The sequence below is a fragment of the Bombus pascuorum genome, chromosome 11 (genome assembly GCF_905332965.1).
Source record: "Bombus pascuorum chromosome 11, iyBomPasc1.1, whole genome shotgun sequence".
Taxonomy (NCBI): Eukaryota; Metazoa; Arthropoda; class Insecta; order Hymenoptera; family Apidae; genus Bombus; species Bombus pascuorum.
Genome location: NC_083498.1, coordinates 3138857 through 3151984, shown reverse-complemented (window position 1 = coordinate 3151984; position 13128 = coordinate 3138857). Strand labels below are relative to the sequence as shown.

Below are 13128 nucleotides of genomic sequence, written 5' to 3'. Positions count from 1 at the left end.
GAAATATATCTTAGTTGTATTTTCCTTATAAGTTTATCGCAGGAAAAAACACGTTATATCACAACACCATTAATTTGATAACTTTTCGATAAATCAATAACTACTAAACATGGCGGAAAAGGAGGGAAGAGTAAAGAGAGAAAATTTGCATATTAAAATGTACAATTATTCACTCTCCATACATGATACAAAAAGTGTATAAAGAATACTTTCTTAAATGTTTACATAACGTTATAAAACGTTATAACAACAAACGTTATAAAATGTGTAAAAATACTGTACAAATATAAATATACAATATTTATATAAATACCTTTGTTTCTTTTGTTTCAAAATGACTTTACAGTTTGAAGAATTAAAGGTGGAAGTACAAGGAATACAGCACCAGTAAGATATGTTGCCTTACTACCAATACACCAGAAAGCTGAAATAATAATTCAATATAAATTACTGAATTAAATGATTCAATATTTTATCTTTACCTGAAGAAGCTACAATAGGTCCACAAGCTCGTGCTAATGCTCCAAGAGAACGAAAAACACCTGTTATTGCACCTTTTTGATGATCAGGACCAATACGTGTTACAAGCGTCATCATACATGTAACAACCATGGCAGTTGCTATAATGTATGAAAAAGATATAAAATTTTTATTTATTTTAATCAAATATGATGAATAATCCATAGATATTTGTTGTATTTCATATATATAAATTTATGTCACAATATACTCACAAATTGCAAACAGAAATACTCCAACTGACAATGTCAGTATATCATTTGCTAAACCTACACAGATAAATGCTGGAATAATCAGCCATAAACCCTAAAATATTTAATATATAATAATATAATTTAATCAATATAAAATTAATAATGGCAGAAATATCTGCTCTGTGTTTTCAAAATATTTACCAATCCTGCAACAGACTTTGTTTTATTAGGTGGAATTGTTCGTACCCAACTTCCCTGCAAAATTGCCATAACTAATCCAATTCCCAAAAACATCCATCCTTGTTGCATGCTTGTAAATTTAAACAAATAATGAGTTAAGAAAGTTAAGGTAAATTCCAAGCCACTATACACGAACAAATATATGAAATATGCACAACCCAGTGTTTTTAAATCCTTTTTGTCTGAAATTGTATATATATATATATATATGTATATATATAATTTTTATTGATTTCTATAGAATTTATAGTATGCTAATTTAAAGCAACTTCACCTTGCAAAGTTAGCCCAGATACTCCATTAAATTGGAATAGATCTATAGGATTAATGTAAGTAAGAATTCCAGAGACACCAGTTACAAAATTACTGGTTCTACAATTCAATGGTAACGATTCTTTTAAGTAGCAAACAGTAAAAAACAAGTCACTCGCTGCCAACAAAAGAGCGAATACTGCAGGTATTATGTACCATGTCCCTTTTCTATTATCACTAGAAATCCATGAAAAAAATGCTCCTATCATTGGACCTGCTACAAAGCCTATAGAAAAAGCTATGCCAACAAGTGCCTGAAAATAAGGAAGATTAACTTATTTCTTTATTTACATTGATCTGTCTTCAATGTATGTTGCATTTATTCATATGTTTATCTTAAACTTTACCATTGCTTTTCCCCTTGTTTTTGGAGATGTAACATCACTAATGATAGCCATTGATAAATTAATATTTCCTTTACTAATACCTCCAACAAATCTTGCTAATACAAATATAGCAAAATTACAAGAAAGTGCCCATAACAGGTAAGACAATGCAATACCTGTTAAACAAAATATCATCAATGGTTTCCTTCCATATATATCTGATAACGCTCCTACTATTGGAGCACTCAAAAATTGTAGGAAAGAATACATAGAACCAAGAAAACCTATAAGATAAGTTAGACACCTATGTTAATACATATTAATATATCAATAACTTAAATAAAATGATGAAAAAGACTAACCACCGTAAAGTACTGTATTGACTTTATCAGGAGCATCAAAAAATTTTCTTGCATTTTGTATGTAATACAAAATTTTAAAATATATGCCTTGATTATCTTCTATTTCTTTATAATAGTCTAATAAAGCTGGTAACAATGGTAATATCATAGTAAATGCCAAAAGGTCCAGCAGTAAAGAAATAAATACTATCTGGACAGTATTATCTTTTATTTTAGCCATTATTGAATATAATATATTATAACAGCAAAAGTATTTAATATAAAAACTTTTAAATAATACTATAATTCAAAACATAAACTATGGTCCACTTGTATCAAATGGACCATTAATATTTTCAATATTTCATAGCTTCCTCTTATTAATTAGCTGCATAGTTGATAGTTGAACAATTTCACTTTGACATTTTACACAACAATCTTTGTAGCAGGAATTAATTCTTCTGAAAATGTGAAGTTTTGCTTAGCTGTGATACTTTCTATTTGTGCCATCGTAAACACTTTGAAGAATTAATTCCGAGTGAAAGGATTTGACCTACTTTTCCTTGTATCTCTATTTCGGTAATTCCTTACCGACTGTTCGTGCAATCAATAAGAAAGAAATCTGTTTTATTATTGGACCAAAGCATTGGGGAATAAAGTATTTTTTATTGTTCTATCATTCAGAGTAGTTTACAAAATTATTTATAATTACATCTCTATATATACTATAATCTTTAGAATTTTTATATACCAAAAAATAAATCCTCTCTTTATTGTGATTTACATTAACATATTAACTACCGCAATGATTTATAACTGCTATTATATTAAAAAATAAAATTGATAGGACGTGTATAATTATTTATGGATTATATCTTTCCGAAATATTTTCATTTCTGGTATTACCAGAATAGTATCAGTAAATGATAATGATGTAAATAAAAAAGAAATGGAATAAGTTCCCAAGAAAATTGGCCGAAATAATAAGATATCTTTTATATATATTTGCATTGTAATAATGAATATTGTATTCATCAAATCATGATTAATCAGTAGTTTGTTTTTATTTGCCAGTGAAGCGAAAAATAGCACAAACAGGCGCACCCAGAAACATTATGTATGTTCAACTTCCGGTTGTTATAGACGATATAAAGTATTTGTATACACGGACACGTTTGAATTCGACCACGGATTCACTTCCTCGATACGAACAAAGATCTTTTGAATTTCGTCTCGAAGTGTAACGTTGCTCGGAACGACCATTTGTTAACTCAATACGTTATTACGAATAGATAGATCATAATGCATAAAATCTTTTTCCATTTAATGTAAACGCAGATTAAACAGATTACAAAATATAGAAATATCTGTTTAACATCACTAATTGTATTAATAGTAACACAAACATTCTTATAGGGTATAATATTAAAAATCAGAATTTCTTTATTAATGCAGGGTGATTGAAAAATTGATCGATCTATATTTTACACATATACATACATAATTTACATAGCGTACATATGAACGGCTAACAAATATAAAGGTTCAATAGTTTGAAAAAATTAACGAAAATAATACATATTTTCTATTATTATATACACTATTAATTCATGTATATATATTTGTACGTAATATGAAATTATAGGAATAGTTTCGAACTACGCATAGAACAGGTGGTCTAGAAGGCAGTATGTAGTGTTATATCGTGATGAAAATTTAAGCAAGGGATTCAACGCTTGCCATCTGGGCCCTACGGTGTGAAGCACATGCTGCCCATTCTCTGACATGTGTCGATATACTTCAAAACTTTTCTTATTTAAAGATAAGATAAAGACAAAAATAACACTGCAGAAAAGAAATTCCAACTTTCTACGAAATTGATCTAGTATTAACCTTAGCATCATGCAAAACATTCAAGAAATCGCCTTAAATATTATAACAGATATCAATTTTATTCTTCACTAGAGATTAGAATCATAGATGCATTTTGCAAAATTAAGTGCTGATGACAAATTTTCTACTAACATTCTTTCGTTCTTAAAAATAAACGCAGTAGATGAACTCAGTGAATTTTGAGAAAAATTTAAACGAAGTATACCAATAACTACTGCATCAGTCCGTTTCAACGAGAGCAGGTAAGCAAAGGAACAAAAGAGCCAAACTTAAAATCCCATGAGGGTTTTCGTGGATAATAAAGAAGAAAAAAAGAAGGAAGGAAATAAACGCGGAACAAGGTAAGCAGATGGAAAAATCCTTCAGTCGAAAAATTCGACAATTTTCTAAGAAACGTAGCTATCGTAAAAGCACGGTGGAAATTCGCTGAACAATGGGAACAAAGAAAATTTTCGGGTACCACGGCGGCCTACGTACCGGCTGTATGGCAAGCTGCATCGTGTGCTGTTACACACCGTAGAAAACCCTATTGCTCGCATAAGCTCTGTATTATGAACTAGGTGTACGAGCCTTTCGAAATCGGACAGCCATCGTATATGCCATAAACACGAGTAGACCCTCTCTTTCATGGATTATAAATCCTTACCCTGAACGGTATTAAAGGGAAGACGGTGGTCCGTCAACCCCCAATACAACGAGAAGACGCATTTGCTAGAAGGTATATTGAAAACGGGATTCGAATGCTGTGATGTCGCAGTTTGAAGGGTGAGAAAAAAGAAACCAACTGAAATGAACGAAGGACACAGGTAGATAGGAGGGGAAGGAGGAAAGAATGAGAAGAGAAAGAGAAGGGGCGAGGAGAGGGGCAGCGAATGTTCGGACAAAAATAAGGAAAGAAAGGGAAAAGGAAAGGACTAGCGAAAAAAGGATGGAACAACACGGTAGAAATAAAGAGAACAGAGGAGTACCGTATGCGTTCGACCCGTGTACATCTATATAGAGTGTATAGTACCAACATAGGAATAAGGATATGTAAGCGCGCGTGCCCGCGCAACCGACAGCAGATGCGCTCGCTGCGGCAGCTGTCCTCCTACAAGTGGTTCTCAATCATTCTCTGTTCTTAATCTTCTTTCTTCTTTTGCGTATGAACGCGTATCAACGCCAAATCAAAGAATGACACTAAGGTAACGTCTTGAAAACTTACAGCAACTCGATCAAACAGTTATATCATCAAATTATACGTTTTTCAATTAAACATATCGCGTACTTCATAGGAAAATATTTCAGTTTTATTTTCGAATTTGTCTTTGCTACTTCAATCCTATGTATAAACACATAATGTTTTTATGAATATATACTAAAATGACAGAACCAGATGTTAAATCCAATTCAGTTAGTTTACGGTCAAATTAGTTGATCTCATCAACTTGTCAGAAATTTAATTATTCCCAAATATCCCAAATCTATTAAGTTATATGTATTGGAATCAGAATTATAATTCATAACAATGTTTATGCAGTATAATTGCAGCAATTTAACTTTGCAGTTATCATCGAAGAAGATATTTAACCATTGATGTTCCTTTGTCCAAGTTTTGAATGATATATGTTCAACGTTCGCACGTTTAAATCATTCGTAACTGCAACTACGTAGTACAAATTGCAAGTGAGCTTTGCTTCTTAAAACAAATATACAGAAAAGCTAAAGATTTATTTTAAGTAAAAATGCATTTTTATTTAAAAATAAGCTGTTACGTATTTATGCATATCTAGTATGAGTTATGCACGATAATTTTGAAACGATATTTTTAAAACGCCATGAAAAGTGTCACTGCGCAAATTATAATAGTCTTACTATTGTAAGATTCGGCTGACCCTTTTTTCCCATAGGACACCTAGCTAACAAAAAGACAGAACAAGAAGAACCGTATACGTCACGTATTTGACAGGCGGAGCAAAATTCAGGACAGCTGATACAATTTTGGCGGGCTTTAACGATAGATCTGCGCTACAAAGTGGCCCAAGAAGGACGAGGAAGGAATGTAAGATAGAAAGAAAGAATAAAGCCACTCGAATAAATAGGAGAAAGAGATAGGTAACAAGAAAGTAGAAGGAGGGTGACGGAAGGGAAAAGAAAGGGAGAAAGAGAAAGAGATAGCAAATGGGAGAAGAAAAGGGGAGGAAGTTGGAAGAATTGAAGGTAGAAACTGACGGAGAAAGACGGAGAGTAAAAAGAGATCGAGAAAAGGACACGAAAAAGAAAAAGAGGGAAGCTTTAAAGTTGGTTGTTGCTGGTGTTCCTGCTTCGTTGCTGTTAAATAAGAATAAGCCCCCACTATCGACCCTTAGGGGTACCTATATAGCTGGGGGCTTTCATGTACTTGGGACCCAAAAGGAATAAAGAGAAGAGACACCTGGTCACGAGCAGCAGTTTGTCGAGAACTCTCTGGGTGGGATGTTGTCACGTCTTTCGTGCTTCCTTCTCGAGAAACACGAGCTCAACGGAAGAAGTTTACGTCTTGTTATTGTTGTAATCGTTAATATTAGTATTACCGTTGTCGTCGTAGTTATCATCGATGTATTGTTCTAAAATAAATCGTGATATATACGTTGTATTTTGTCGATAGTGTCGTGCAGTGGACGAATAAACTCGGATCGTTTGGTTTTCTACGTCGATTTTACGACGTTTACATCGCACTTTCCAACTAGATAAGAGACGAAACGAGACGAAACGGGACGAAACATTGAACGTGACGAGGGGTAAGGAAGAGAGGATAAACGTAACGCGGGATATTGGCAACCGGCGAAGGACGTCATTTATTTTGATTTGGGGGTTAGGGTGTACACCGGCAACGTGTTTTTGTCAAAATGTGTATTACTCACTGCGATATGCCTGTGACGGTTACAGAATAGCAGATCAAACACTGTCTACCTGCTATTTTATTATCGTGTTCAAAAACAGGCAAGATCGAGGAAATGGGTTGTTGAAAATTTTAGTTACCGAAACTGTAGAAAGCCGTTTGGTCAAATGTGTGTCGTAGGTATGTGCGTGAAGATCAACCAAGAAAATTATAAGGGCTTCCTTTAAATTTGTCTTAATATTGAATTAAAGTGTTGTTCGAATAATGTTTGACTTAAAATTATACGGCGCGTACCTTGTATGTTGATCGTACCCGGTTTCTACGTAATATTTGTGCACGAAGCTGTAGTGGACCCAAACTCGTGTACAAAACAACACTAGCACACGATCTATCATAATTCATAACATAAATGAATTAAAGTGGATAGAGTTCTCTTTGATTTGGAAATGACTTATTTGAAGACCGAATCGAAGAGATAGTGTGAAAATACCTGATTGTAAGATTAGTTTTCTCAAGAGCACGTGTTTACACAAAGATTCGATGAAGACTTTTTTTCCAATCACTACACAACTTTTCTTATAATTAATAGAATTAAATGTTTTATATAAACAATTCTTTACATAACCTCGCTGTACATATAAATTTCATTGTTCTATTGTAATTTATCTTGGCACGAGAAAATCTGTTATTTTGCATAAAAGATAGGCCGAGATTTGTGACAATGTTTTATAATATAATTTTCAATATTGCACTTGTCCCGGCCTATCGGAATGCATTATATTTCATCGTAGAAGAGAGAAACAAACAACGATCGATGAATATTGATGGAAAACAAAGGATTAACAAGAAGACAATGGTAATCATTCTACCTGAATTCGTCGAAGATACTAACAGGTTGGGATGTGGGCATTATTTGTGGAAGGTTAGATCAAATTGCACTCGTCCCGGCCTGCTAGATCTATTCGACCTATCATCTGTTGCGCTTCCGATATCAGACTAAAATGTCCTCCAGATTATTCATTATTCGAAAAACTAATAATGTACACAAAATTTAGCTTTTGTTACTATAAAAATATACTGTTTATTTATGTATATCGATTTCATTATTTATTTAGAAATAAAAAAGGACAGGACAAAATGCCATCGACTCCTTATGTTACGTACGGGTATATCCAAATAAATGGCATGTAACATGTAAATATATTAAATTTTAGTGACAGATATCAAATTTTACATTACAAATCTCAAATGTACATATTCTTTACACTTAGATAAAATTTATGTGTGAAATGGAATAATAAAAAACATTGAAAAAATTAAGTTCGTTTTATCTTAAATTTATTATCCTAATCCTAATATTGCAAAAATTTCTCTTAGTTTTAAAGTATATTGCAATAAAAATTAAAAATCGAATAAGTTGAGAACTTTTATTCTATTAATTTCTACTCATATCTGTATATTTACTAACCCATATCATTATTTCGTTCAGTAAATTTCAGATCAATATATATAAGCTTTTAGAAGTCGATAATTATTGGATGATTTGGAACTTTAGTTCCGTTAAAGATTGTTAAAAATTTATTTGTAATTGTAAACGAAAAGGAATCAATTTTCCTTTTTTATAGTATCATTCTCTCACGATCGAATTTGTTAAATTCGCGAATTATTCGACCAAGAATAGAACAGAAGAAAGTGATGGACAATGATAGATTCGATATTTCTTTGTTCATCTTCCGAAGTAATATAAATACAATATGATATGTATTGTTGCTTAAAAATTCATACTGAAGTACCGTTTGATTCTTTTTACTTTAGTGAAATACAAGGAAAAGAGGAAATTAGCTGAAAAGAGAAGAAGAAAAAAACGAGAGGACTAGGGGTTAAGTTACGTTCGATCGAATAAGAAAATACAATGAAAGTAGTCGAGCTAATGTCGTTTCTCTTGTTAGTCGGTGAAACACGAATTTTGTTTTTCATTCATATTCTTCAAGTAGAAGACGTGGTGTAAGCATCCCCTTTTAAGAGTCCCACGGTTTGAAATAAAACACCTGGCTTCTTCCCTATGTGAGCACTATATAGTATACGTACATGCACATACAATTACATGTTAACACGTTTACGCGCACGCATATTCTCACGGCAGAGAACTGCTTCTCTTCGCGGACTGGTTTTGGCTTCCTTATAAACTTTATTCAATTCTTTGTAATATTCCAAAGGGTATACTTCAACATCCATACGTATATATGTATACGTATACGTGTATTTACTATTCATATGCTAAACAATAAATGCGCTGAAAGAAATGAATCTCTATCTTGTAGATACGACGGTGCAGCTGCCATATTCATCTATTACATATACATATGTATATATGTATATATGATGTTCTTATAAAACCAAAGATAAAAATGATGCGTCGAAGCATTTAATAAGAAAAGGTTGAACATATTTCTTAAGGAAATTTTTCTTTGCACGTTCCATGTTCCATTAAAATGTTCCATGTTTTCTGCAGTTCGTCAGTTTTACGATCGATTTTGTTTTATTTTATACATTATTATTTTAATCACAATCTAAATATATCTATCCTGTTATTCATCTACAATTTTGTTTATGTAATCTTTCTGCATAACAATATTTAAATAATAGCAAATAATAAATTTGCCTATTTTTCATATTGAAGTTCTGCAAATCTTTTTCATGGAAGATTACTTTTGAAATGTTTTACATTCAAAACAATCAATGTCGATTATTTCGTTAAATATGAATTAATATTCGATTTGTTTTATAAACTGCATCATTATTTGATCAATTTAGTATAAGAAAATTTAGAAATAGAAATTATTGTTATAAATAAATACACACAATCAATGTTCTAAAATCTACTTTCTATGAAAAGAAAAATTTTTTAATGTTCGTTTATACTTTACTATTTTATTGAAAATTTTTCTAATTTTATATTCAAATAATTGATTTATTTTATCATAAAGATATAACTGCAACTAAAAGATCAAAATTCAGTGGTGTGATAGAATATTAAAGTAGTATTTCGTAATATGTAATCTAATGCTATTATCGAATTCAAATTATGTAGAAATTTATAAAATTGTAAAAATTTTTCGATAAAACTTTTATAACATTCTTAATTTATCTAATTTTGTAAATCCAAAAAAAGTAAAGCCTGCACATAGGCAACCAAATAGATGTCCAAGTCAGTTCAAGTAAAAACGATAAAAGCGTGTCGTGTAAACTTCGCTTTCGTACTACACACATAAGTGTACATATTTTTGTTGTAATTATTTGAAGAGAGACACAGTACACAGAATTTCACAGGCAAATGTATATGTCACGTCTTAACTTCTGCGATTTTCAATTACATTTTATATAATATTTAAATAACAAGATTTTGTATTATAAACAGCATTTAATCAAAGTATTCATAATGAATCGCCTCAGATATTTTTTACATAGGTTAGTAACGTTTACTACAATGACATAATTTATTGAAGTTGGTAAAAAGATTAAGAATATTATTATTTGTTAAATAATACACATCATATTATTTTTCCGCTTTAATATCAATAAATTATTTATTTCACAGGACTTCATGTGTTGAGTTAAAAAGGTTACAATCTTCATTATCAGTATCAAATTCTAAAGTTAAAATACCAGCTAGAATACAACGTGGTCCTACGGACATTTTAGAGGTAAATATACTAAAAATTTACTTTTGTAGAAAATATATCAAGGGAAATATATATCAACTTTGTTATTTCTACCTTCTTTAAAAGGCTCTTGAACAGACAATACCAAAAGATTTTAATAACATCAGTTATTTGTACCATGATGATCCTTATTTAATTCCATTGAAGAAATTAGAGTATCGTACTTTTGCATTATCATATGAAGCAGGCAGAAAAGCTGCAAAATGGATTCATAATGAACATAGAGATTTATTTCCAAAACATCTCTCAGAACCAGAAATCGAAGTATGTTTTATTTAGTATTGATATAACATGCATATGTTATATTTGGTGTATTTAAACATAAGTAATTTTTAATTTCTATTTAAGGCATTTACACCACTCTCAACATATACTGATAAAAGTCAAGTATCAGAAGAAATACTTTTACGTATCATATCCAAGTGTATAGTGCCTGATGCTTTGCATGTCTATAAGTTGTTAGACTATAATGTTTCTAATGATACAAAACAAATACTTTTAGAGTTATTGTGTTTTTATAACAATGAAATCAATACACAGAATTCATGTTTAGAAAAATGGTTTGCTGCAAAGCAGAATAAATATGTTTGGCAGTAAGTAGTAAAGAAAGATAATGAAAGTAGAGAATCACACTTACATTTTACTATTTTCAATAGTTTCATATTTTAGGTATATGTCAGAAATCAATGAACTGTTTGAATTTTTAAAAACACAAGATTCTTCAACAGCAGCAGCAGCTTATAACACTATGATATGTGGTTTAGCAAAATATTCAAGAGTATACTAACTTTAATTTCTGAACGAATCTTTGTATATTTTTAGCATACAATACATTTATAATTTATGTTTTTAGATAAATGAAGCCTGGTTATTGTATTACGAATGCAAAGAGAAAGATATTCCATTAAATATTACTACTTTCAATTATTTATTGATGCGGATTCCAGAATTGTTTGGTTATAAGTCTGAACTGCAAATGAAACATCTTTTTGATATTCTTAATACAATAAATAAGAAAAGGATTAAACCAAATGTTAGAACATTGAATACTGCCCTTAAAGTGATTAAATCATCACAACCGACGAATGATGAAGATATTGTAAAACGTTTGCTTATGGACTTCAAACGAATGAATATAAAATTTTCGCTAGCATCGTATTATTATATTATGCTTATATTTACGGAAGAGAGTAATTATAGCTTATTAATGGTTTTTTTTAAATTTTATTTATTTACAATAGTTAATTATATCCCTCTCTTACAGATAAAAATGCGCATGCTAATTTCGTAGATATTCTATTCTCAATAGAAAATGAAAGTTTTAGTATTCAAGATCCAATGGATGATAAATTTTTTAAACATGCTATGTATCTAGCTTCTACTTACATGGATAGAGAAGCTGGTGATATGATTCATAAGCTTCTTCTGACAGGAGACAATTATAAATTCATTTCATCTGCTGCAACAGTATGGTTTTTTAAATTTAAGTATTTATATTAGATGATACAATTTAGTTCCCTTTTATATTAAAGCTTTTTGTATAGGAAAACGTTTATTACGTTTCGTATATATCACTAATGTTATCAACAAGTACACTTGATGAGTTTTTTGAATTTTACGAAAAACTTGTACCAAATATATATGTGCCAACAAAACGCACTTTTCTAGATATCGTAGAACATTTAAAACATCATTCATCAGCAATTCTAATGAAATATCTACCGAGATTATGGTCAGACATAAATACTGTATGTATCGCAGACCTTCCGTTGAAGCTTAAAGTATTATCTTTAATGAAAATGGATGTTTTACCTGCTGCTTCACCTTTAAAAACGATTTTTATGGATGCAGCTTGGGATTGTTGGAAAGCTATCCAGGTTGGTTTGTTTATAATAGTAAATGACAAAAAAATACATGTAATAAAAATAAACAATTTGCTATTGACAGAATGAGATCAAAACAAAACAAGAAACATATACTCCACTTGAAAATTCCACGACAGCTTGTATAGCAACAATGTTGTTGCATGGTGGTCGTATAAAAGAAAGTATTGAAGTTTTGACATATACTATTGAAAAATCAGATTTATTTCTTCCAACAATGAATGAAAAACAAGTGAATGAATTATTTGAAAGTTATATTTCAGAAAAATGTATTTTGGGAGCTTTTGTACGTATATTCATATTTATAATCTCTTTAGTTTGTTAGTTAGTTTGTTAGAATTAGTTTAGCTTCTTCAAATTTAAAGTGTAACTTTAAGGCATTTATCTTTACAGCTTATTCTCAAATATTCTGTAAATTCAGGATTTCCACATATTGTTAAAATGGCTACAGAATTACACAATCTTCCACAATTAACGGATGCTTATCGCAAAGAATTGATTAATTTAGTTGGGGCGGAAGCATTAAATTCCTCTGATACCGAAAAATCAAATTAATTATGAAAAAATTATGTCAATTATGTAATTGCGTACTCTCTTTCTTTGTTATTGTTCTTGCAATTGTAAATCTAAATGTTGTATTGAGCTATATAAAATTTATAAAACTGACTCAATTTCTTCATTAAATTTGTGTTATATGTGTAAGAATTTCAATCAATTTGTCATTCAAAGAATAGAAATTACATGCGTGATTGATATGTATTAACGTCCTTGCCCCCCTAGCTAGGGTACTTACGATTAATAAATTATGCTGTGCGACAGTGGGAGGCACTATTCTCTC

At 30.7% G+C, this 13128-nt stretch overlaps 2 protein-coding genes and 1 long non-coding RNA gene across 3 annotated transcripts; 2 read left to right on the top strand and 1 right to left on the bottom strand.

Moving 5' to 3' along the window:
- Positions 1 to 144: 144 nt before the first annotated feature.
- LOC132911735 (major facilitator superfamily domain-containing protein 10) lies at positions 145 to 2599 on the bottom strand. The gene is made up of 7 exons (XM_060968609.1): positions 1954 to 2599; positions 1613 to 1875; positions 1228 to 1519; positions 915 to 1135; positions 735 to 825; positions 483 to 620; positions 145 to 424 (listed from the first exon to the last, which is right to left on the bottom strand). Exons 1-7 carry the CDS (start codon positions 2171 to 2173, stop codon positions 330 to 332), a joined length of 1320 nt encoding a protein of 439 aa, XP_060824592.1. The 5' UTR covers positions 2174 to 2599; the 3' UTR covers positions 145 to 329.
- On the top strand, positions 247 to 750 carry LOC132911747 (uncharacterized). Its single transcript, XR_009659069.1, has 2 exons — positions 247 to 387; positions 489 to 750. It is a non-coding gene; the product is annotated as an uncharacterized LOC132911747 (long non-coding RNA).
- A 7372-nt stretch (positions 2600 to 9971) lies between the features above and the next one.
- LOC132911730 (small ribosomal subunit protein mS39) lies at positions 9972 to 12956 on the top strand. The gene is made up of 10 exons (XM_060968601.1): positions 9972 to 10153; positions 10284 to 10389; positions 10474 to 10671; positions 10756 to 11000; positions 11077 to 11185; positions 11261 to 11597; positions 11672 to 11874; positions 11952 to 12284; positions 12355 to 12576; positions 12684 to 12956. The coding sequence occupies exons 1-10, from the start codon at positions 10125 to 10127 to the stop codon at positions 12843 to 12845; spliced, it is 1944 nt and encodes a 647-aa protein (XP_060824584.1). The 5' UTR covers positions 9972 to 10124; the 3' UTR covers positions 12846 to 12956.
- Positions 12957 to 13128: the final 172 nt, after the last annotated feature.

Coding starts and splice junctions, on each gene's coding strand:
- LOC132911735 (XM_060968609.1), bottom strand. CDS start 2,173: ATGGCTAAAATAAAAGATAATACTGTCCAGATAGTATTTATTTCTTTA. Junction 826..914: donor CAAAGTCTGTTGCAGGATTG/GTAAATATTTTG, acceptor TAAATATTTTAG/GGTTTATGGCTGATTATTCC. Junction 425..482: donor ACCTATTGTAGCTTCTTCAG/GTAAAGATAAAA, acceptor TTATTATTTCAG/CTTTCTGGTGTATTGGTAGT.
- LOC132911730 (XM_060968601.1), top strand. CDS start 10,125: ATGAATCGCCTCAGATATTTTTTACATAG. Junction 10,672..10,755: donor TCTCAGAACCAGAAATCGAA/GTATGTTTTATT, acceptor TTTCTATTTAAG/GCATTTACACCACTCTCAAC. Junction 11,875..11,951: donor TCATTTCATCTGCTGCAACA/GTATGGTTTTTT, acceptor CTTTTTGTATAG/GAAAACGTTTATTACGTTTC.